This window comes from Myxine glutinosa, chromosome 7, assembly GCF_964187855.1.
Source record: "Myxine glutinosa chromosome 7, kmMyxGlut1.1, whole genome shotgun sequence".
Lineage (NCBI taxonomy): Eukaryota > Metazoa > Chordata > Myxini > Myxiniformes > Myxinidae > Myxine > Myxine glutinosa.
The window spans coordinates 157,264,620-157,289,486 of NC_136267.1; the positions used below are offsets into that span (position 1 = coordinate 157,264,620).

Genomic DNA, 24,867 nt, shown 5'->3' on the forward strand with positions numbered 1-24,867 from the left:
CATGCATTGGCAAAAGCCTTCCATCTAATCCTGGTTTCATGTTCCTCTTTAATCATGAAATGTCACAGCCCCACCTTGCGGTAAAGCTTTTCCTAAAGGTATGATGTGCGTGCCTTCGAGCACACTAACACAGATTGTCTCTAAGAGATAAAAAGCTTGTTCTTCCAGACGTGTGCATCCATCGATTTTCTGCCAGGATGACCATGTGACCTTGCAAATTGCAGCTGAAATTGGTAAATTGGTGAGTGTTGAGAAAATGTTCCACTCAAGTTTGGTCTTTCTGATGCAGGTGCAAATTTACGAGCTCGAAGAGCATCAGATCGAAACTTGGAGAGGTGAGTTCTCATGTTCATCGCCATACTAAAAGAGGTATTGGGTTGCAAAAGTATTATGTTGTTTGACATCTGTGAGACACAGATCATGAAACGCATTCATGGGGAGGCTGGAATAGATGGCACAGGGGCAGTTGAGCAAGATATACAGGAAGTGAAATCGACAATTGATGTTCTTTTAGTGTTTTATCCACCCTGTCGGGTCAAACTAAAGACTTTATAAATGGTAGGTGATGCTTCCTTGGTTGCCCCTCAGAATTTACAAGGACAGATCATGGATAAACAACAACCACGAGATGGCAATAGTAGCACAGGGTTTGATGGGCCGAATGGTCTCCTCCTGGGTTGAAGTGTTCCTTTTGAGGGAAACTATGTTATTATTTAACACTGCTCAAAGGATTTTCCATAAAATCAAGATGGTGCCGACGCAGTCTGATTTGCTGTGAAACACAGGTGTATCATTAAGGGGCTATTTACAAAATAAGTAACTTTTTTGACAGTTTTTTTTACAACCCTCCTTTTCCCCCTTGTAACGTTTCACCTGACCTCCCAGCAACCCCCGACACTGTCCCCACTAAATATGCATGACTCCGTGAATGAGAACAGTGTCATATTTCTTATAATTTTGATCAGCTTCTATTCTGAAAAAATATTCAAATACATGGCATTCAACAGCTCAGTCAATGATTTATACTTATTCAGGTTCCTCCTGATGACTCCATCTTTGCTCTATACGTACTAAAGGTTCCTCCTGATGACTCCATCTTTACTCTATACTTATGCAGGTTCCTCCTGATGACTCCATCTTTGCTCTATACTTATGCAGGTTCCTCCTGATGACTCCATCTTTGCTCTATACTTATTCAGGTTCCTCCTGATGACTCCATCTTTGCTCTATACTTATTCAGGTTCCTCCTGATGATTCCATCTTTGCTCTATACTTATTCAGGTTCCTCCTGATGATTCCATCTTTGCTCTATACTTATTCAGGTTCCTCCTGATGACTCCATCTTTGCTCTATACTTATGCAGGTTCCTCCTGATGACTCCATCTTTGCTCTATACTTATGCAGGTTCCTCCTGATGACTCCATCTTTGCTCTATACTTATGCAGGTTCCTCCTGATGACTCCATCTTTGCTCTATACTTATGCAGGTTATTCCTGATGACTCCATCTTTGCTCTATACGTATTAAGGTTCCTCCTGATGACTCCATCTTTGCTCTATACTTATGCAGATTCCTCCTGATGACTCCATCTTTGCTCTATACGTATTAAGGTTCCTCCTGATGACTCCATCTTTGCTCTATACTTTTTCAGGTTCCTCCTGATGACTCCATCTTTGCTCGATACTTATTCAGGTTCCTCCTGATGACTCCATCTTTGCTCTATACTTATTCAGGTTCCTCCTGTTGACTCCATCTTTGCTCTATACATATTAAGGTTCCTCCTGATGACTCCATCTTTGCTCTATACTTATTCAGGTTCCTCCTGTTGACTCCATCTTTGCTCTATACGTATTAAGGTTCCTCCTGATGACTCCATCTTTGCTCTATACTTATTCAGGTTCCTCCTGATGACTCCATCTTTGCTCTATACTTATTCAGATTCCTCCTGATGACTCCATCTTTGCTCTATACTTATTCAGGTTCCTCCTGATGACTCCATCTTTGCTCTATACTTATTCAGGTTCCTCCTGATGACTCCATCTTTGCTCTATACTTATTCAGGTTCCTCCTGATGACTCCATCTTTGCTCTATACTTATTCAGGTTCCTCCTGATGACTCCATCTTTGCTCTATACTTATTCAGGTTCCTCCTGATGATTCCATCTTTGCTCTATACTTATTCAGGTTCCTCCTGATGACTCCATCTTTGCTCTATACGTATGCACGTTCCTCCTGATGACTCCATCTTTGCTCTATACTTATGCAGGTTCCTCCTGATGACTCCATCTTTGCTCTATACTTATGCAGATTCCTCCTGATGACTCCATCTTTGCTCTATACTTATGCAGGTTCCTCCTGATGACTCCATCTTTGCTCTATACGTGTTAAGGTTCCTCCTGATGACTCCATCTTTGCTCTATGCTTATGCAGGTTCCTCCTGATGACTCCATCTTTGCTCTATACGTATTAAGGTTCCTCCTGATGACTCCATCTTTGCTCTATACTTATTCAGGTTCCTCCTGATGACTCCATCTTTGCTCTATACTTATTCAGATTCCTCCTGATGACTCCATCTTTGCTCGATACTTATTCAGGTTCCTCCTGATGACTCCATCTTTGCTCTATACTTATTCAGGTTCCTCCTGTTGACTCCATCTTTGCTCTATACGTATTAAGGTTCCTCCTGATGACTCCATCTTTGCTCTATACTTATTCAGGTTCCTCCTGATGACTCCATCTTTGCTCTATACTTATTCAGGTTCCTCCTGATGACTCCATCTTTGCTCTATACTTATTCAGGTTCCTCCTGATGACTCCATCTTTGCTCTATACTTATTCAGGTTCCTCCTGATGACTCCATCTTTGCTCTATACTTATTCAGATTCCTCCTGATGACTCCAGCTTTGCTCTATACTTATTCAGGTTCCTCCTGATGACTCCATCTTTGCTCTATACTTATTCAGGTTCCTCCTGATGACTCCATCTTTGCTCTATACTTATGCAGGTTCCTCCTGATGACTCAATCTTTGCTCTATACTTATTCAGGTTCCTCCTGATGACTCCATCTTTGCTCTATACTTATTCAGGTTCCTCCTGATGACTCAAATGCAGTATTTGGTCTTCCTTTTGATTCAGAATGTTAAGGGAGTACTGAAGCATTATTTGGAATAAAAAAGGCAAACACCATGATCAAGATATGTTAAATGTAGAACGCAGACACGAGCAAGCTTGAGCACGAACGAGCACGAGCAAGCTTGAACACACACACACACACACACACACACACACACACACACACGCGCGCACCAAAATTAGTAATCATTGCAGATAAGTGCCTGAACTGGAATTTGTGACCATAACCAAAATTTTTTGCCTCCACACATTTTCAAATTGATTTCTTTCTTCATCCACAGAATTGTATCTACAAGATTCGTTCAAGCCACTTGTCAGCATCACACCTGAGGACAGGTTTGAATCGACGGTGCAGTGTTGCCATAGTAACACTTGTCGGAACCACAAAGGGCCTTTGAAAAGCCTTGATTGAATAGCATTGCCAATTAACGCAGCCTGTTTATCCACATGAGGCTACATTGATAATTATCCCATCTTAAGTTTGTTTTATGTTTCACACCATCTTATGTAAATATTTCATAAGGCTTAGACAGCCATACCTCAAAAAATACTTTGCTTCCTGAAAATGGTTTGCAAATCAGTCTCAAAGTAGGATTTACAATGGGTGTAAATGAAAGAAGTTGACAAGTCATGGACATGTGACTTGGCCCAGGGGAATTGGATATTGAAAGTGGAGGGTAACTGGTGATAATCCTAGTCTGGCTAGGTAGATTTGATTTGTTGCTTTTCTACAAGGCTTGATTAAGAGATTTTTTTTTTTTTAAATGGTGTTTAATTAACGCACCAGAAACATTTGGGATTTCAGAGTAATCAACTGAATTCACAATTATCTCTAAGCTGACTGGCGTGGGTTCGAATCTCGGCCCAGCTGTAAACTGCCATCGTGTTTCACAGGCAGGTGGGTGATTTGTCAATGTGTGTGTTGTCCCTCGGATGGACGTTAAACTTGTGTCCCATCTTCAGGCATTAGTTGATGGAGATGAAAGATCCCACAGTGTCTCTCATGATAAGTAGGTGAGCTTTCGCCGGCACCCTGAGCAAATTCCAAATTTCTGCCATACCTACTTAGTGGAACGTCATGCCTGGCCAGCCGATTCGTGAAAGACTTTGGACAAAAAATTTCCTCCCGCTTCTTCACCAAGTTGCTCATACTTGGCCTTCATCTTTGTATTCTATGACGACGTTGCCCTTGCATTTCCCCCACCAAATAATATTCTGACCCCTGCTCTTGACATCGCTCCTTCTCTTCAACCTCACCACAGACACTAGAGGCTTGTGCTGGGTGGTAACATGCTCTCCCCCACTGCCTTGAATTCCTAACCCTCCACTACTGTTGCTTCCTTATTAGCACCAAATCCTGTTCTGTTCTGTTCTGTGCTGTCCACTCTTATAGATAATATTGTGGCTTTCTCGCTTTTGAAAGAATGAACCAGCTATGTTCCCATTATCCCATTAATATCCCATTGTCCCATTATCCCACAGCTATCCCATTCCTCGCTACCAGCTTCACCAGCTCTTGACGCTCTCTATTCCCTGTTCCCCAAGCAAATTTACCAACACATGTCTCTTCATGGCTCCGCTACTCTCACATATGTGTTAAAGTCCTCCTCAATGCACATCATCTCCTCCAGCTCAACCATTCCCATCATCCTCTCCAGTGTGTCCCTGAATTCCTGCTTCTCCACCTATATCCTTCCCATTTGTGTACCATATATCGATATAACAAACACCATTCGCTTTTGTATCACCAACCATGCCATAACTATCCATCCCTCCCATATTTCCACTCTGACCACCTGCTTGCTGATCTCTTCTGATACTATTGTTATGTCGGGGGGTAAAGGAATATCTAGAGCCAGGTAGATCTGTATAGGTAGGTATTCGACTGTCGCGATAGGGAATCTACCCTGTAATAGGTTCTGTGTTTTAGGCGGTTTGTCGGGGAAGTGTATACCTGTGAACATACAAGGATGTTCGCGTGTTAAATAATTGTAGGGACTAAGATAAACCCCTGTGTGTCAGACCTGGTAATCATTCCTTTGTCCCTTATGGCAAAGCACACATATAAACACTAAGATAGGCCCTTAGTGCAACAGTAAATAATTCCCCTTCCCTTACAATGACCTTGGAAGAAGACAGGCAGGAAGCCAGATCGGGGCACCGCCGGATGGTCGCCGCCAGCCGCACCACCCGCTGGCCTAGCAACATCATGTGAGATGAGTTTGTTCCCTCTCCAGGTAAGCGCTTCCACCTCTTCTTCTTCTTCCCTTCTTCCTCCCGCGGTTTATAGCCGAATCCGTATTTGGAGGTCGCCTCAGTTAAAGCCGTTCTGGTCATCCGCGGTCCCTGGTGTTAACCTTGAGGGATACGCACAACACTATTATTCCCATGTCATTACTCCTTCCATCCTGTTACGTGTTCCTCCCCGACCCCCTGGTTACGGTGTACCTCCGAATCCCGAGAGGAGCCACGGCAGAAAAATATGTTATTCTGTGTTAGAAATCAATAGTGAAACCACACCAATGATTTTAAACGAACAAATGTTGTATTAAAAATCACACACAAGAATAACGGTACAACCAATAGCAATCCAGAGTGCACTCTATATATCTTAGGATGGTAGCATCAACTAAAGTCTGATAACTCACTGCGCTCCACGTGAGTGAAAAAGGACACTCCTCATTGTCTCTATAACCTTCTCCAAGGCAAAGTTGATTCGCTCCAGCGATCGCTAGACCGATGTCCAGTTGAAACCCGAATCCCGCTGTCCAGTCGAGACCTGAATCCCGTATAGATGGCAATGGCAGTCACACAGCCGAAACTGTATAAAGGCGCCCTCCAGAGGAGCACGTTCACAGCTCAATCAGCAAACCGCAACGTAATTGGAGACGACGCGGTCGCGCACACACATCCCCGACAGATGATAGGATGTTGAGAAGAGCTGATGCAAAGCAAAACCTTTGTCGGTGAACGAAGCATGAGGTTCAAAATGGCCGACGGCTCTTACTTGAGTCGATGCGACCAGGCAAGGATTCGTCGGAATCTCAGCCTAAACCTGACTATGCAGATTTCTCAATCCCAGCGATGATACCTATCGTGGGATGTCCTTTCAAGGAACTCAAAATTCGCTCGCGACCTTCATTAGACAACGCTCGCTATGGAGCTCGACGTCACGCGTCTTGTCTGCCTTTGCTCACCACGCCTCTTCCTCTTCCCTTTCGTCGTCTTCCCGTTCGGTTTCCTGTATCATTTAAAGTTAACCTTTTTAACTTTTGATAACTGTTCATGAACAATAAACATTTTGAAGATAATAATAGTACATAATATCAGAAATATGTCAAGTGGGTGAAAACCACAACAACGGAAGTGCCGAATCCATAACACTTCCCCCCCTCAAGAAAGAAAGTTTGAACACAGCGAAAACTTTCTTTGCAGGCACACCCTTTAAACAAACAACAGTAAACTCACAACCAAATCCTCAATTCCCATGAGCAACACTTATCAATCTCCCAAAAATAAAGCGACAAAATTTCACACAACCCCCAGAGATTTCCAAAGTTAATTCACTCTGGACAAAGCATCAGCAACGACAGTGTCCCTGCCCTTTACATGTTCAATTTCCCAGTCGAACTCCTGCAAAGCCAAACTCCCTCTCATCACCCTCTGATTTTACTTTTCGTTTCTTTTGAATGAAGGTTAAGGGGTTGTGATCAAAACCCAAAGGCCAGCAAATCTATAGCAATTTTACCGGGAGGCCGAGCTGAAAGCCAGGTTCCATGGTGTTTGGGTGGTGAGGCCTGGAAGTATTCACTACATGGACGCCTTTAGGAACATGAAGTTCACGGATAGTCCGTGCAGGAAATTTCACTACATGGACGCCTTTAGGAACGTGAAGTTCACGGTTCATCCGTGTAGGAATTTTGGCTTGGCTGCTCAGTAGCATTCAGTGCTTCAACTCTTTCTAACTTTCATAATAATCACGGTTGGACCACTTCTCACTGTAGTCACGTGAATAGCGGTCTCCTTCTCGGACACTACCCTGATAATCATTGCTTCGGGAGCTGCTGTAGCTCTGGGAGCCTCCATAGTAATATCGACTGTGGCCACCACCAAAACTACCGCCACGTTTTCCTCTTCTGTAGCCCCCTCGACACCTACAGCCTGCCTTCTCTACGGCTATGGTCTGACCATCCAAATCCTTGCCATTCCAATCCTTCTCTGCCTCTTTGGCGTCCTTTGTGTTTTCAAACTTGACAAAGCCAAACCCTCTTGACTTTTGTTTTTCCCTGTCTTTTACCAGCCGCACTTCCAAAAGTGGTCCATATTTGCTGAAGACAGAGGTCAGAACTTCTTCCTTTGTTTTGAAGTTCAGTCCACCTACAAATAGCTTGCCAAATTTGCCACCATCCCTGACTGGTGTGGTGTTATTTTCCCTACTGGGCTTTTTAACAACCATCGGGTTACCAGAAACTTGACCACCGGCCAAATCATTACCGATAACAAAAGATACTCCCTCTACAGGAAGAGTGGCTTGTAAATCTACGGTGACCGGTCCTGACACCAAATCAGACTCCAAATGGATGACATGAAGTGGAGCTCAAACACAGCCACCAATCCCCTGTAAACGAACACTATCACCAGTTGCCGTCTCCTCTGACAATGGCAAAATGCCTTCGAGCATTAAAGATTGACGTGCTCCTGTGTCCCTCAATACCCTAACAGGTCTCTGGTTAGTCGAGTCTCCATCCAGTGACACAAACGCCTCTGAAATAAATGGTTGGTAACCCTTTTGAGGGCGAATTCTCACATTTGCCATGGCATTCGGAGTTGTACTAGTCTGACTCCGCTCCTGATTGTTCCTTTCCAGGGCATAACATTGGGACCTCACGTGTCCACGTTTATTGCAAAAGGCGCAAGTAGGTCCGGAGGAGAAACTCGCGGTCTGCCTCGAGCCTCCCGGAAGATAAGTCTGCCTTGGAACTGTTGTCTTCTGATCCCTAAAAGTCGCGGTATCAGAGTTGTCCTCATAGTCATCTCGAGGCCGCCCCATGCATTTTCGTTCTACGCCCCCGGATGTACCATAACTCCCCTGGCTAAGACTCGGCGAGAATTTCGGTTTGTGGAACCCCATCCTGTGGGTTAAGGCATAGTCATCTGCCATGGTTACTGCCTCATACAGCTTTGGTACTTTCCTTTCCTCCAGATGTACATTAATGTCCTCGTGGACACACTGTTGGAATTCCTCCACCAGGATCAATTGTCGCAATAGTTCGAAGTCTTTCCCGACCCCTTTTGAATCACACCACCGATCAAACATGGTTTCTTTCATTCTGGCAAACTCCACATGGGTCTCACTCTCTCTCTCTTCCTGGCATTCCGAAATTTTTGCCGGTAAGCTTCAGGGACCAATTCATAGGCTTTGAGAATGGTTTTCTTCACTATCCTATAATCTGCACATTGGTCAATCGGTAAAGCTGAATAAATATCTTGAGCTTTACCCACCAGAACACTTTGCACTAACATGGTCCAGGACTCCTCAGGCCATTTTAGCATGCGAGCCACTTTCTCAAAGTGTAAAAAAAAATTGGCTACCTCCTTTTCATTGAAGAGTGGAACCAGCCTCACATGTCTGCCAACATCCCAGGTGTCCTGACTAGGTGTCGAACCAGTCGGCATGGATGGTACCTCTCCCCGTTCTTTCATTAACTACAGCTCCTTGAGTTTAATTTCCTGCTGAAGCTCCATGTCACGTTCCATTAACTCACTTTCGGCTTTTCTCTCCTCTGCTTTTTTCTCTTCTAACCTTTCCTCGAGTTCTCTTTTAACTCTCCTTTCCTCTGCTTTTTTCTCTTCTAACCTTTCCTGGAGTTCTTTTGCAGCTCCCCTTTCCTCTGCTTTTAACCTTTCCTCGAGTTCTCGTTAAACTCTCCTTTCCTCTGATTTTTTCTCTTCTAACCTTTCCTGGCTCTGCAGTTTCATCCCCAGTTTCCGGAGCTCCACATTTTCTTGTTCCTCGGGTAACCAATCCAAGGCTACCTCTTTCCATGTTCCTTGACCCACCAGAGATTCTATCACCAATCTCTGCATCTCTGCTTTCTTCATATTAGCTCGGACCTCCAAGCTAAAATGTCTGGCCAATATCAAGAGTTCCGATTTTTTTAATGCATGGAACTGTGCCTCACTAGGGGATGCCGCAAACTTTCCTGCATCAAACACCATGGTGACTATCCGTTAACACCTGTTAACCTTCACACAATTTTTTTTTAATTTTTTGAAAAATTTGGGAATGTTGGAAAAATTCCAAATTTGGGAATTCTGGAAATGTTAGGGAATTCCTTCCCAGATGAAATTTAGGGAATTTAATCCCGGACGAAAACCCAATTTCGAGCCCACGAGTCAATTTGACGAGTCCCCAATTTCTGATACGTGTTCCTCCCCGACCCCCTGGTCACGGTGTACCTCCGATTCCCGAGAGGAGCCACGGCAGAAAAATATGTTATTCTGTGTTAGAAATCAAGAGTGAAACCCCACCAATGATTTTAAACGAACAAATGTTGTATTAAAAATCACACACAAGAATAACGGTGCAACCAATAGCAATCCAGAGTGCACTCTATATATCTTAGGATGGTACCATCAACTAAAGTCCGATAACTCACTGCGCTCCACGTGAGTGAAAGAGGACACTCCTCAATGTCTCTATAACCTTCTCCAAGGCGAAGTTGATTCGCTCCAGCGATCGCTAGACCGATGTCCAGTCGAAACCCGAATCCTGCTGTCCAGTCGAGACCCGAATCCCATATAGATGGCAATGGCAGTCACACAGCCGAAACTGTATAAAGGCGCCCTCCAGAGGAGCACGTTCATAGCTCAATCAGCAAACCGCAACATAATTGGAGATGACGCGGTCGCGCACACACATCCCCGACAGACGATAGGATGTTGAGAAGAGCTGACGCATAGCAAAACCTTTGTCGGTGAACGAAGCACGAGGTTCAAAATGGCCGACGGCTCTTACTTGAGTCGATGCGACCAGGCAAGGATTCGTCGGAATCTCAGCCTAAACCTGACTATGCAGATTTCTCAATCCCAGCGATAATACCTATCGCGGGATGTCTTTTCAAGGAACTCAAAATTCCCTTGCGACCTTCGTTAGACAACGCTCGATGTCACGCGTCTTGTCCGACTTTGCTCGCCACGCCTCTTCCTCTTCCCTTTCGTCGTCTTCCCGTTCGGTTTCCTGTATCATTTAAAGTTAACCTTTTTAACTTTTGATAACTGTTCATGAACAATAAACCTTTTGAAGATAATAATAGTACATAATATCAGAAATATGTCAAGTGGGTGAAAACCACAACAACGGAAGTGATGAATCCGTAACAATCCCCACCCACAACCTCCTTGTATCTCGTCTCCTGCACACACAACACTTCCAACATCCTTCTCTGTATCATCTGCACCACCTCGACCCTTTTCCCCCCTCCATTGATCCCACATTCAAATTACCAAGCCGGACCTCGCTTCTGAACCGCTTCCTGCCTGGCAGAGCAGGTACCAGCTTGATCAGTTTCGGATGCTCTGGTCATCAATCAGCAGAGCTGCCCGGGCAGCGATATAAAGCTGTTTTACTACTACTAGAAACACCCGCTCCCTTTCGGGAACATTATCTATGTCATTGAGATCGATGAAGAGATCCAACAGTTACAGGTTGAGTAGCAATGTCCAACTGGCTCACCAAGTTTCACCCACAGTGTCTTTCACCTCAGAACTCCTCCTATCTCTCCTACCTCAAAAAAGGCTAAAATGAGGTTTTCCACCACTCAGGTAACTACTAACCACATCCACTGTCTACAAAACCACTGAGCGCCACTGACCTCATCCAAAAACGTGGAAAGAGGTGAAGTTTTAGGTTTATTTTCGTGGTTTACGAGAAAAACCTCATTCTGAAGGACGCTTGGGCAGCTCCATACAGCCCCAATACAATATCAACCACCGTGACGTCAAACAGACTCGAGTACAATATGAAAGTGCAGACTCGATGGAAAACAGTCGTGGTGCAGCCGGAAGGCAAAGAGGAAATGGCATGGTGTATCTGTCAATCTCACAGCCAGGAGGTGCAGGTGTTAATGGCACAGCCAGGAGGTGCAGGTGTCAAATGCACGGTGGGTAGGTGCAGGTGTCAATGGTGCAGCTAGGAGGTGCAGGTGTAAAATGCACAGCCAGGATCTGCAGGTGTCAATGGTGCAGCTAGGAGGTGCAGGTGTAAAATGCACAGCTGGGAGGTGCAGGCGTAAAATGCACAGCACGTAGGTGCAGGTGTCAATGGTGTAGCTGGGAGGTGCAGGTGTTAATGGGACAGCCAGGAGGTGCAGGTGTCAAATGCACAGCCAGGACCTGCAGGTGTCAATGGTGCAGCTAGGAGGTGCATGTGTAAAATGCACAGTTGGGAGGTGCAGGTGTCAAATGCACGGCTGGTGGGTGCAGGTGTCAATGGTGTAGCTGGTGGGTGCAGGTGTCAATGGTGTAGCTGGGAGGTGCACGTGTCAATGGCACAACCGGGAGATGCAGGTGTCAATAGCGCAGCCAGGAGGTTCAGGTATGACACAGCCAGGAGATTCAGGTATTTCGCAGCCAGGAGGTTCAGGTATGGCGCAGCCAGGGTGTGCAGGTGTCATTAGTGCAGGCGGGAGGTGCAAGTTTCATTTGTGCAGCCAGGAGGTGCAGGTGTCATTAGTGCATGCGGGAGGTGCAAGTTTCATTGGTCCAGCCAGGATGTGCAGGTGTCAATGGTGCAGCCAGGAGGTGCGGGTATCAAAGGCACAGCCATCGTTCATTACTAATCTGTAAAGTTTGACAAAAGTTTAACTTTGAAATTACTCTGCACACTTTAACTTTGGAAATCCTCCAAAAATGGCAGATAATGAATTAGCAACAATAGATACATAGAAAGGGTGTTTATTCATATTTTCAAACATCTTTGGTCAGTAAGTGAAGTCTGTTGGCTGCAGTTGTCATCTTGGGTGGGAGAACTGTTTGGCATTGAGTAAAATTTGATTACCTTGTTAAAATTAATTGACATTTAATTAATTGATTATTTAAATAATTAATTATATTTAATTAATCAGTTGACATTTTATTTTGTGTGTCGGTAGTTTTTTTACAACAAGCTCCTCAACCTGATACTGCATTAAATGGATCCACGATTAGGATTCCTCGCTTTAAAATCACCTGCACAAAATCGTTTTTGAATTGCTCGTATTTTTCAGTGATTATTTTTTTAACAATCAAAATACTTTCTTGGAAAAAAATACCTTTTCATGTAAACATTTTAAAATGTTATTACCACCTGGTTAAATGACAAGCACAGGAACGTGTAGCTCGTTCACGTGTGTCCGCTTTGTGGTGCACGACCACATGTGTGTGCAAATGCGTGAGCCTAACCTCTTTGCTCCCTGAATGTGACAGCCTATTCGAAGCTGTGTATTCCCTCATCAAGAACAGGATCCACCGGCTGCCCATCATTGACCCCGTGTCTGGGAATGCTCTTTACATCATTACCCACAAGCGCATTTTGCGTTTTCTTCACCTTTTTGTGAGAGACCTTCAATTATTATCCTCATACTCACTTTAGTACGGTACTATCAAAACTAATATTCTCACTTAAAAATAGAATATTCATTGAAAGACCTTAAGTGACTTGCTTGGTCTTGATGTCAGATACACAACTAGGCCCATTGGAAGCTCAAGAATTCAACCCAGAAGAGTCAGATTAGCCTGCTGGGTCCATAAGCAGCATGGACTCATTCGAGCCACAAGGTTACTCAGTTAGAGTTACCAAAGGTTCTCCTTTCAAAAGTTCTATTGATTATTGAAAATACTAGGGCATGCCCGTACTATATATATATCTAAAATTATATCCCCCCCCCCTCTATTTACATGAAATGGTTTGGTCCATTCGCAAAGCCAAAGCGAACGGCTTGCGAGTACGGGGACAATCCCCCCCCTCTATTTACATGAAATGGTTTGGTCCAAAGCGAACGGCTTGCGAGTACGGTGACAATCCCCCCCCTCTATTTACATGAAATGGTTTGGTCCAAAGCGAACGGCTTGCGAGTACGGTGACAATCCCCCCCCTCTATTTACATGAAATGGTTTGGTCCAAAGCGAACGGCTTGCGGAGTTTGGTAAAGAAATCGCCATAGCTCGGTAACTACTTGTCCGATTAATATGAAACCTTGAAAAGGCACATCCTCGGGTCCCCAGCAATATACCTGGCAAGCTTCAAGTATATCGGACCCGTGGTTGTCGAGAAACAGCGGTCACAGACAAACACACAGACATACACACATACACACACACACACACACACACAGAGATTACTGGAATTATAGATAGATGCTTCTTACAACATAACAAAAGGAGGTTTTCAATATTTTGTACACAACTGCTTTGTTATTCCATCTCCAGGCGTTGAATCGCGTCATCGCCGGGCACTAAAGGGGACCCGGCGATGATGCGTGCTGAAAGGGAGTAATCAGTTTCCACTCCGTTTGCTTTCTTGTTTGTTTTCTTGTTACTTGGCAAAACAATTTTTTTGCAAGTATGTTGATCACTCCAGTTTGTGTGTTTGTGTCTTTGTGTGTTTGCTGTCCGCTCACTTATACTTGCCTGCAGGTTACAATTTGAAACTGACCTTCACGAAACTTCACCAAATGCTAGAGTTCGTGGTCCGACAAAATCCTATATATTTTTGAGGTCAAAAGGTCAAAACGTCAAAAGGTCAACAAAGGCCAAAGGTCAACCACTTTTTTTCAAATTTCTAAAATCCTCAATTTTAATCCGATTGACTTGAAATTTGAATAGGATTTACATATCGGCTAACTGAATTCAACCACCAACTATTTTTGAGATCAGCATAGGCCAAAGGGTCAACATAGGCCAAAGGTAAACCACCTTTTTTTGAATTTCTAAAATCCTCAATTTTTATCCGATTGACTTGAAATTTGAATAGGATTTTCATATCAGCGAAATGAATTCAACCACCAACTATTTTGAGATCAGCATAGGCCAAAAAGTCAACATCCGCCAAAGGTCAACAATCATTTCAAATTTCTAAAATCCTCAATTTTCATCCGATTCACTTGAAATTTGAGTGGGATTTACATATCAGTTAGCTGAATTCAACCACCAACTATTTTTGAGATCAGCATAGGCCAAAAGGTCAAAATAGGCCAAAGGGCAACCACTTTTTTCAAATTTCTAAAAGCCTCAATTTTCATCCGATTGAATTGAAATTTGAATTGGATTTTCATATCAGCTAACTGAATTCAACCACCAATTATTTGTGAGGTCAAAAGGATGCTCTACTGAGTGCCATTCTACTTTGTTCTCTTTTGCCAAGTGTCGCTCTATGAGTGATTTTTCATTTGTTTGTTTGTTTGTTCAGGCGATATCTCAGCCATCCTTTGAGCTAGGAAGCTGATATTTGGACACAACAGTGACCAAGTAATTTGTCTATTAAGGATATTTTTGATTTAAAGATTAATTAATTAATCGATTAATTATCTATTGATCAATTAATCGATTAATGATATATATGTTTTCGATTAATTGGTTATTTAACTATTTTTAAAAAGTTACAGCTTTGGATAAAACGCTGGTGGTTTAGGTATACTATTATCGAATTGACTAAGAAATTAATTATTAATTCGATTTTTGTTTATTTATTTTAATTACGCAAGGAATCAATCAATTATTGTACATCTCTCCCTCCCAATACCGTCTCTCAGCAATGCCATGCGCTGGAGGATGCTATTTATTTATTTTGCATGTGGACGGTGTACTTTGAATGTATATGTACTTATCCCTTCTTAATTTGATCAAGATTTGATCAATAACCACATATACAAATACCGACTGTTAATTCACCCCAGATCCACTTTTCTGAAATACCGACTTCTTTCCTGGAAGTTCTAGCTGTGTCCATGTGTTTTATCCCTCTCCCACTCCCCCCACCCTTCCCACGTCTCCTTGCCCCCCCAAACCCTCTCCCTCCCACAGATCTCCCGATGTCCCTGCTCTCAAATGTTGTACTTGTATGCTTCCCCCTCTCTCCCCATCTTGTCTCCCGCTCCCCTTATTTTGTCTTATGTGTCAGTTTGTCTTTTTGTCATTAATGTTAGCTCTTACACGAGCCTCGATCTTGTATACAAAAAAAAAAGAAAAAAAAAGTATAATCTATCACAACAACACTCAATGAAATGGAGATAAGTGAAAGAATACTTTAGGCTGAAAACTTAGATTATCACTCCAATTATTCATTTTAGATCATTTTAGACCTCCAATTATTGGTGGTTTCATCACTCATAAACACAAAGGCAGGAGCATTTAGTTTTTAATTATAATGTCGAAAGTTGTTAACCTATCGTGAGACAGTATAAATGAAAAAGAGACGTAAACCCAATATTTCCTGCTTCCCTGCTGTCAGTATGATATCCCTATATATTGTTTATTTTTTTGCTATTCCATGATAAATGAGCCTTGGTGTTGAAAATAAAATAAAATTGCAAGCAAAATGATGCACAGCTTCATGGCTTAAGGCGTCACCCCTTGTGTTCTCAGATTTCAAAGCTGCCAAAGCCCTGGTTCATGCGATGTCCTCTGGGTGACCTGCAGATTGGAACATTTACCAATGTAGCCACCATTCATACAGAAACTCCCATCATCGATGCACTGACGTTGTTCGTCCAACGACGAGTCTCAGCCCTCACCGTCGTTGATGACAATGGTATGAGGATCGGTGACAAAGGGTTTTTAACCTGTTACAAGATGCAAACAAGAAAAAGAGCAATCAGAGATTGCAAACCCTCGCCAGGATGTATTTTCAGTGGTTTTTTAAGGCTTTTATTTTAAAACAAATATGGCGGCCGAACCACGTGACCGATGACGTCATCATTATTTATTTTTTCTCCACCAGTTTATGCTGACATGGCGCTAAAGAAATTGCATCTTGATTTGATGAAGTTTTGTACTTGTCGAATTATGACGTCATAATGGAGGCACCTATGACATCATCATTAACTTATTTTATTCCCCATGCAGAGTTCTTTACAATGAGCCATGTCTCAATTTTTTCTTTTCAGCGCTTTTGGAGATATAGAGGTGCAAATTTTTTCGGTTTTTCCAAGACGGCGGCCGAACCACGTGACCTATGACGTCATATTTATCATTATAAAATTCTACCGGTGGAGTTGCACCTATGGTGAAAATTTCCTGTCAATCGGACCAACGGTTGCAGAGAAAATCATATTTATTCTGTGCAGACCAACACACAGACAGACAGACAAGCAGACAAACAAACGGACTTGAGTTCAATGCCCTCTCCTCTGGCGAGGGTAAATATAACTCGTACAAACTGCAGGATCAGTTTGACCATGTCCGGAGATATAAATATCACATGGTATATTGTGATGAAAAATACAGTTCACAAGAACAAGTGAAAGTGCAAGAACAACAGTGGCACCCTGGCTAAAAAAATTTTTTTAGATTCCTGCTAGGACTATTGCCTGGAAGATAATGGAAATCCTTCTTACGAGATTGCTTCGGCAAAACCAACACGCTGGTTTTGTTTCATACTATTTTATATAGATAGATAAAAAGCACATAAAATCAGGTCCACACACTGGATTGTTCACTTAGCTTTATCAAAAGAGATGAGTTGTGTTGTGTTTTTGATGTAACCCCATAACATGATGCTGCCCCCAACATGCTTGACAGTAGGGATGGTGTTGACTGGGTGATGTGCAGTGTTGGGCTTGCACCAGATGTAATGGTTTGAATTTAGACCATTTTTGGTCTCGTCTGACCACAAAACTTTTCTCCACATTCCTGCAGAATCAGTCTTCCTGCTTTAGATGCGTCTTTTTCAGTGATGGCTTCTTTCTTGCCACCTGTCTGTAGAAGCCAGCTTCATGAAGGGAACAGGATATTGTTGATTGATAAATGCTGACCCCCATCTCGGACATAGAGCTTTGCAGATCTTTCAAAATCATTGATGGATTTACAGTGACATCCGAACCAGTTTCCTGCTTGCCCGGCTGCTGAGTTTGGATTGGCGACCTGATCTGAGTAGAGTCTGGGTGGTATGATACGTCTTACACTTCTGAATTATGGATTTCTCCGTACTTGAAGTGATAACGAGTGACTGAATACTTCTTATAATCCTCTCCTGAACGGTGCCTCTCCACCACATTATGCCTGACTAATTTGGAAAGCTCCTTGGTCTTTATGTGTTTCCTTGTTGGTTGACCAAGTGAGTTGCACCTTAAAACTCCTTTGATAAGTGGGGGAGTTCAATTTTTAAGTTAAACCATTGATTACATACAGGTGAAACATATTACACTTATTTTGTAACCGTTCAAACAAATCATTTGCTCCTGAAGAGATTTAGGGTTAATTAGGCAAAGGGTTTGAATACTTACGCAACTGAGAATCATCTGATTTTCTTTGTGAATCAAAGTTATTCACATTTTATCTGCTTTTTTTGCTTTATCACCTTGGAGTAGTATGTGAAGACAACGTATATATTACGTTTGATTTGAAAGCATCGTTAAATAAGCTCAGGTGGCATCAAAATCTGAAACCTTTAGATGGGGACGAATACCTTTGCAGGCCACTGCATAATAAGACCCAATGACTCTCTCACCTGTAACTGGAGGGATTAATCAATCAACTCTCACCGAATCAATTACCCCAGGTGGATACGTTTATCAAATAAATTAACTCCCATGCTCTTCTAGCCAAGGAAAGCTTCATGAAGCAACCAAAAAATCTACACAAAAGCTACACATACAGTCACGTGAAAAAGTAAGTACACCCCGTGTAAAGTTTTGACCTTTTTCAACATATTTCAACATACAGCTATTTGATCTTCATTTCAACAATATTGATAGATAAAGGTGATATAATATAACAAATATCATGAAACATTTACATTTTGTAGTCCATTGTATAATTTAAATAAACATAAATGCAAATTTCGCTTGTGGAAAAAGTAAGTACACCCTTGGCTCTAATAGGTGGTATTGCCCCCTTTGGCAGAAACAACCTCAAGTAGGCATTTCTTATAACTGTCTAACAGTCTCTGACATCGACTGGGAGAAATTTTTGCCCACTCCTCCATGCAGAATTCTTTCAGCTGTGCGATGTTTGATGGGTTTCTTGCATACACAGCTCGTTTCAAATCCGCCCACAACATCTCGATGGGATTTGGATCCGGGCTTTGACTTGGCCATTCCAGAACCCTCCATTTCTTTCTTTTCAGCCATTCCTTGGTGGATTTACTGGTATGTTTAGGGTCATTGTCATGTTGCAAGGTCCACCTTCAGTTGAGCTTCAACTTTCTGACAGATGGCCTCAGATTATCCTCAAGCACCCTCTGGTACAATGAAGAATTCATAGTGGATTCTATGATGGTGAGCTGCCCAGGCCCTGATGCAGCAAAGCTGCCCCAAACCATAATATTTCCACCACCATGCTTTACAGTTGGTATCAGGTTCTTGTGGTCAAATGCTGTCTTTGGTTTTCGCCAAACATGTTTTCTGGTACTGTGGCCAAATAGCTCTACCATTGACTCATCTGTCCAGAGCACATCGTTCCAGAAGTGCTGGTCTTTGCCTCGGTGTTCATTGGCAAACTTTAGTCTTGCCCTGATGTTCTTTCTGGACAGCAAAGGTTTCTTCCTGGCACACCTCCCATGTAGATCAAATTTGTGCAGCCTCTTTCTAATGGTAGACTCGTGCAATTTGACATCAACAGTGGCAAGAGCTACCTGTAGGTCCCGTGATGACATTCTGGGGTTCTTAGAGACATCTTTCAGCATCTTGCAGTCTGCTCTCGGGCTGAAGTTGCTGGGGTGGTCTGGCCTGAACAAGTTGGCAGTTGTTTGGAATCTTCTCCACTTGTAGATGATCTTCCGGACAGTCGAATGATTGATTTCAAATTGTTTGGAGATCTTTTTAAGCTCCTTCACAGACTCGTAGGCATCTATAACCTTCTTTCTGAAGGCCTCGGAGAGCTCTTTTGATCTAGGCATAGTGACACCGCACACTTCAACAACAAAGAGCAAACCAAACTAAATGTCTGAGGTTTAAATAAGACAGGTTCTTCCAAGATCCTCTCTAACGATGTTCTAATCATTTGCACCTAAGCTTGTGCACCTGATTCTAATTTTAGGTATTTGAAGTAGTGATAAATGTAGGGGTGCAGTTACTTTTTCCACATGCGAAATTTGCATTTATGTTTATTTAGATTATACAATGGACTACAAAATGTAAATGTTTCATGATATTTGTTATATTATATCACCTTTATCTATCAATATTGTTGAAATGAAGATCAAATATCTTCTTCGCTCTTTCACGAGCCTCGATCTTGTATACAAAAAAAAAAAAAAAAAAAAAAAAAAAAAATAGCTGTATGTTGAAACATGTTGAAAAAGTCAAAAATTCTACATGGGGTGTACTACTCAAAAGAATTTAAGGGTCAAAGGAAATTTTTTGATCATTTTTGTAAGTATGTCTTTTTAAGTCAGATAGGGTTAGAATATCCGCCTTTGGGTTGTCATTTGGACTATAGACATCACGTTATTATGGGACATGCAATCATTGCACTTATCATTCGAAACTTTTTAAGTTAACCCAGATTTCCTTTTCATGGATTTGAAGCACGAACTTAGTCAGACTAAACTGACAAACTGCCTCGAAACACCCATTGTGACACGTCATGCACCATTTGCACGTGTTTTGCATGAGTGTCATTCCAAGCATGCTAATTTTAGCAATAAAATGGCTGAGCATTTTCCATTCATCATCACTTGAAATTTGAAGATGGTTCGACGACAACTCAGCATCCAAGACAGGGGAAGGGCCATTGGCTGGCTGCAAGATGGACAAACTCAGAGAACTGTGGCTCAGCGTCTAAATGTAAGCCAGGGCATTATCGGCAGGCTCTGGCAGAGGTTCAGGACAACTAGTGTTGTTCAGAATCGCCCCCGTTCTGGAAGACCCCGATCAACAACAGCACGAGAAGACCGCTTCCTGATGATAACGGCGTTGCGACAGCGCTTTGTGACCGCATGGCATCTTCGGGATCAACTACGAGCTGCCAGAGGCACCAACGTGTCCGACCAGACCATTAGGAATCGTCTGCGAGACCGAGGTTTGCGATGCCGGCGTCCTGCAGTCCGACCACCGCTACTTGACCGTCACAGAAGGGCTCGCCGAGATTGGTGCAGACGTCATATCCGGTGGAACCGTGGTCAGTGGGCAGAGACAATGTTCACAGATGAGTCACGCTTCTCGCTCCAGTTCAATGATGGCCGGGCTCGTGTTTATCATCGTCAAGGAGAGAGATTTGCTGATCTCTACGTTGCTCAACGTCTACCATTTGGAGGAGGAAGTGTGATGGTGTGGGCAGGGATATCCATGAACTACAGAACCCCTCTGTACGTCGTCAACGGAAATTTGACTGGTCAGCGTTATCTCAACGAGATTGTTCAACCTCTGGTAATTCCACTTCTGCAGCGGATTGGACCAGGAGCTTGGTTCCAGGACGAGAACGCAAGACCTCATCGTGCCAGGGTGGTGCCGACTTCCTGCAGCAGCAGAACGTTCAGCACATGGATTGGCCTGCATATTCACCCGACTTGTCACCCATTGAGCATGCGTGGGATGAACTAGGGCGGCGAGTTCGATCACATCACGTCCCTGCCGTCAACCTCCGGCATCTGGCTCAGCGATTAGTCGCGGAATGGCAAGCGATCCCTCAACGATATTTCCAACGCCTGATGAACAGCATGCGCCAACGTTGTCAAGAATGTGTGAATGCTGACGGTGGCTACACCAGTTACTGAAGCTTCTAAGACTTATCATTTGGTGGGGGGGGGGGGGGGGGGGGGAGGGGGTGCATGACTTTTTTCATCAGGGTAATGAACTCGTGTCTCATTAAAAGTTTTTGTTTTCTGTTCTTGAGCCATCAAATAATTATTTTGTCATTAGTCATCACCATTTTATCTCGTTAGCTTATATTTATATGCACAAATATTTTTGACCCTTAACTTCTTTTGAGTAGTAGCTCTGCATATATATATACAGAGCGTATCAAAAAAAAGGTAATCCGAGTTCAAGGGGTTAATATGCAAAGGTTATTTAGTTTGACAATTTACATGTGGTTTACCAATTATGAGGAGATCCTCAGCTTTCCATTGATGCCTTTCATGCATCATTGCTGTCACACATGACCGAGTACATGTTCATTGAAAATGACAAGTTCAAATCGCATTTTTACAAGTTTGGCTAATCGGTGCAAGACAGTTTTAAATGGACGCATTACTTGTCAACTGCCAAGTTGATTATGTAAAATTGTTAAGCTGGTCTGGTAATCATCGGTTGCATCATCCTTTGTTTAAGATGAGTATTTAAGATGGGCCTACAGTGTATCGGTTTAGAGACAGTCTGAGTCATTGAAAAGATGGTTCAACTTACGACTGAACAGCGGACCTTCGTGGTTACAACCTTTCACCAAACTGGAAGTTTGCAGCGAACTCGTGATGCGTTCAGGGAACGTTTCCCAGAATGGGAGCCTCCAGCAGCCAAAACCATCTGGGCGAATGTTAGAAAATACCAAGAGCATGGCACTAGCCTCAACCGCAACAAGGATAATTCTGGTAGGAGGCGCACTGGGCGATCGGAAATGAACATTTCAGCAGTAAGGCAGCAAGTTTTGGAGCATCCTAGGGATACCAGCACAAGACGAAATGGGACGGGATTGCCTTTGGCAACATTCAACCGAATCACAAGACTGGACCTCCACCAACATCCATATCGGATTCACATCTGGCATCAACTTATGCCAGGGGATTTTGCCAGGAGGCTGGTGCTTGCCAGATGGTTGATAGCACGTTGCAAAGCAGATGTCAATTTCCTGCAGTATCTCGTTATCGGTGACGAAGCTGCTTTCGCCATGGATGGCAAGGTCAATACCCATAATGTTATTGAATATGTACTGACAGGACAACCCCCGGAATTTAATTTTGACACCAACATGAATCGACAAAAGTGGTCTGTTTGGTTGTGACTTTGTGGAAGTGGTCAGGTGATCGGACCATTTTTCTTTCAAAGGAATGTCAATGGTAACAGGTATCTGCAGATGATCAATGATGAAGTTTTACTGGAGCTGGAGGAGAACTTTGAGCGACAGGTTCGTGGTGTCTTCAGATATCTCTGGTGGGCCCAAGATGGTGCCCCAGCACATCGTCGTATCGCTGTCCGAGATCGACTGAGGGAACTCTTTGGAGACCGAGTCATCGCCCTCAACCATGCAGTGGAATGGCCGCCAAGATCACCTGACCTCACACCATGTGATTATTTCCTTTGGGGACATTTAAAGAACAAGGTGTTCGTAACTCCTCCCCATGATCTTGACGAATTGCAGGGCCGTATTCGACATGAAGTGGATGCTTTGCGCAATGACCCGGCTATGGTGAGACGAGCAGTTCAGGGCATGCTCCGCCGCTGTGAGCTTTTTGTTGAAAGGGGAGGTGGACATGTTGAAGGTGTGGGTGCATAAAGGCCAAGCATTCCTGCGAAAAGTTCACATGTGACTTTCATTTCGCACCAATTATCCTGACTTGCATCGATTCGCCAAACTTGTAAAAATGCGATTTGAACTTGTCATTTTCAATGAACATGTACTCGGTCATGTGTGACAGCAATGATGCATGGAAGGTATCAATGGAAAGCTGAGGATCTCCTCTTAATTAGTAAACCACATGCAAATTGTCAAGATAAATAACCTTTGCATATTAACCCCTTGAATTCGGATTACCTTTTTTTTGATACGCACTGTATATTGGCCCAGATGGTGTTTTTTGGAGGATATTCAGCCATACACACACATACATACAGAGAATTCCCTTGTGGGAGTGGCCAAGGGGTTGATGCACATGACCTGACAGGGTACCCCCAGCATGTGTGTAAAATTTGTGGAGATTGGTCAAGGGGTGTGGAATTGTATAGAATTCAAATAAAGGTATTCCCACTGACACACACACACGCACACACACACACATGCACACACGAAGGTGGATACATCGAGACCTAGGAGGGCATTTGGAGATAACAGCCAACGACACACACACACACACACACACACACACACACACACACACACACACACACACACACACACAAACAAACACACACACACACACACACACACACACACACAAACAAACACACACACACACACACACACACACACAAACACACACACACACACACACACACAGTCCAACTTTGTCTCTCACCTGCAATTGTGTATGGTCAGTATATGACTAAATAATAATAGTTTATACTTGATAATTTATTTACAGACAGTATGTCTGCAGTGAAAATGATTCACGACCTCGCTCCAAGATAAGAGGCTTTATTGTAATCGATCTTCACATCCTATACAGATAGACAACAATCTCATTAGTCCGACAAAGCATATAAAAGCATATATAAAAAGGTAAAGCTTTCTAACTCATAAGCCATCAATCACAAACTCACAGTCTCTTCTTACCAAGATAAACCAGCGCTCATCTCTGTATAACCTATTCGGCTTGTGGAAACCGCCTCTCACGCACACAAAGCGTTCGCATATAAATAGCCAGGCGAGATATATCACGCCTCCGAAGCATCCTCTTCTTCTTCATTTTAATTTACACAATGTCATTGTATGTGTTGTGATTGGTACGACGTACTGGGTTGTGACGTCTGGGGGCGTGGCTTCAGTGGGTGATGGCGGCTCGCCATGATGGCCGTGTGCTCTATGAGAGCTTGGTATCGTCTTTAATACACAACTTGAATTGAAGGCGATTCCTGAACTTACTACATGGTGGCAGCGCGGGATCGTGAAGATCAACAAGCAGTTTGACGTTTGGTTTGGTTTTTCTTTGCGGATTACCACGGCGGCACGGTCCGTGTTTTTTCAACATGGCGAAGTTCCCGACAATGGACTGGTCCAGCTCGGAGCTGGCGGAGACCTTCAAGTTATTCAAGCAACGAATGAACTTGGTGCTGTCGGACGAGGGCATCGATACTAAAGCCAGATAGGCCATCAAGATTCAGATTGCTGTGGGAGACGAAGGACTGAGGCGGATCAATGCATCGACTCTGAGTGAGGATGATAAAAAGGATCCGGATAAATTATATAAATTATTCGAGGATCAGTTGGACATTCATGTAAACTTTCGGATTCACCGGCTGGAAATGATGAGATTTCGGCAGCAAGAAGGAGAGTCCATTGATGATTTCGTCAACCGATGCTGATGGAAGGGAAGGTTGTGCAATTTCTCCGAAGCAGAACTCTCGGAACGGATTATCGAGTTGATTGTTGCGAGCACCCCACATGATGATTTTCAAAAGCATCTGTTCGACCAGGAGGTCGGGTACGACATGGACCTGGTTTTAAGTGAGGGACGCAAGTACGAAGCAATGGTAATCGGAAAGCAGGCCATCCAGAAGATGGAAAGGCCTTCATCGTCTGTGAATGCCATGACACATCGACAAAAGTGCAAAAGTGTGGACTATCACATCCACCACGGAACTGCCCAGCATACAATGATTATTGTAAGTATTGTGGTGACCTGGGACACTGGGCCCGTTGTTGTGAAAATCCCAAACGAAGCACGAGA

At 43.4% G+C, this 24,867-nt stretch overlaps 1 protein-coding gene across 1 annotated transcript in view; it reads left to right on the plus strand.

The window, feature by feature from the left end:
• The window catches only part of LOC137431767 (5'-AMP-activated protein kinase subunit gamma-1-like), a 137,056-nt gene that overhangs the window by 64,340 nt on the left and 47,849 nt on the right, over window positions 1-24,867 (plus strand). Inside the window, exons 5-8 of the mRNA XM_068123465.2 lie at window positions 290-335; window positions 3,413-3,467; window positions 12,597-12,723; window positions 15,753-15,918. Coding sequence (XP_067979566.2) covers window positions 290-335; window positions 3,413-3,467; window positions 12,597-12,723; window positions 15,753-15,918 — 394 coding nt within the window. The remainder of the gene's footprint in view (window positions 1-289; window positions 336-3,412; window positions 3,468-12,596; window positions 12,724-15,752; window positions 15,919-24,867) is intronic.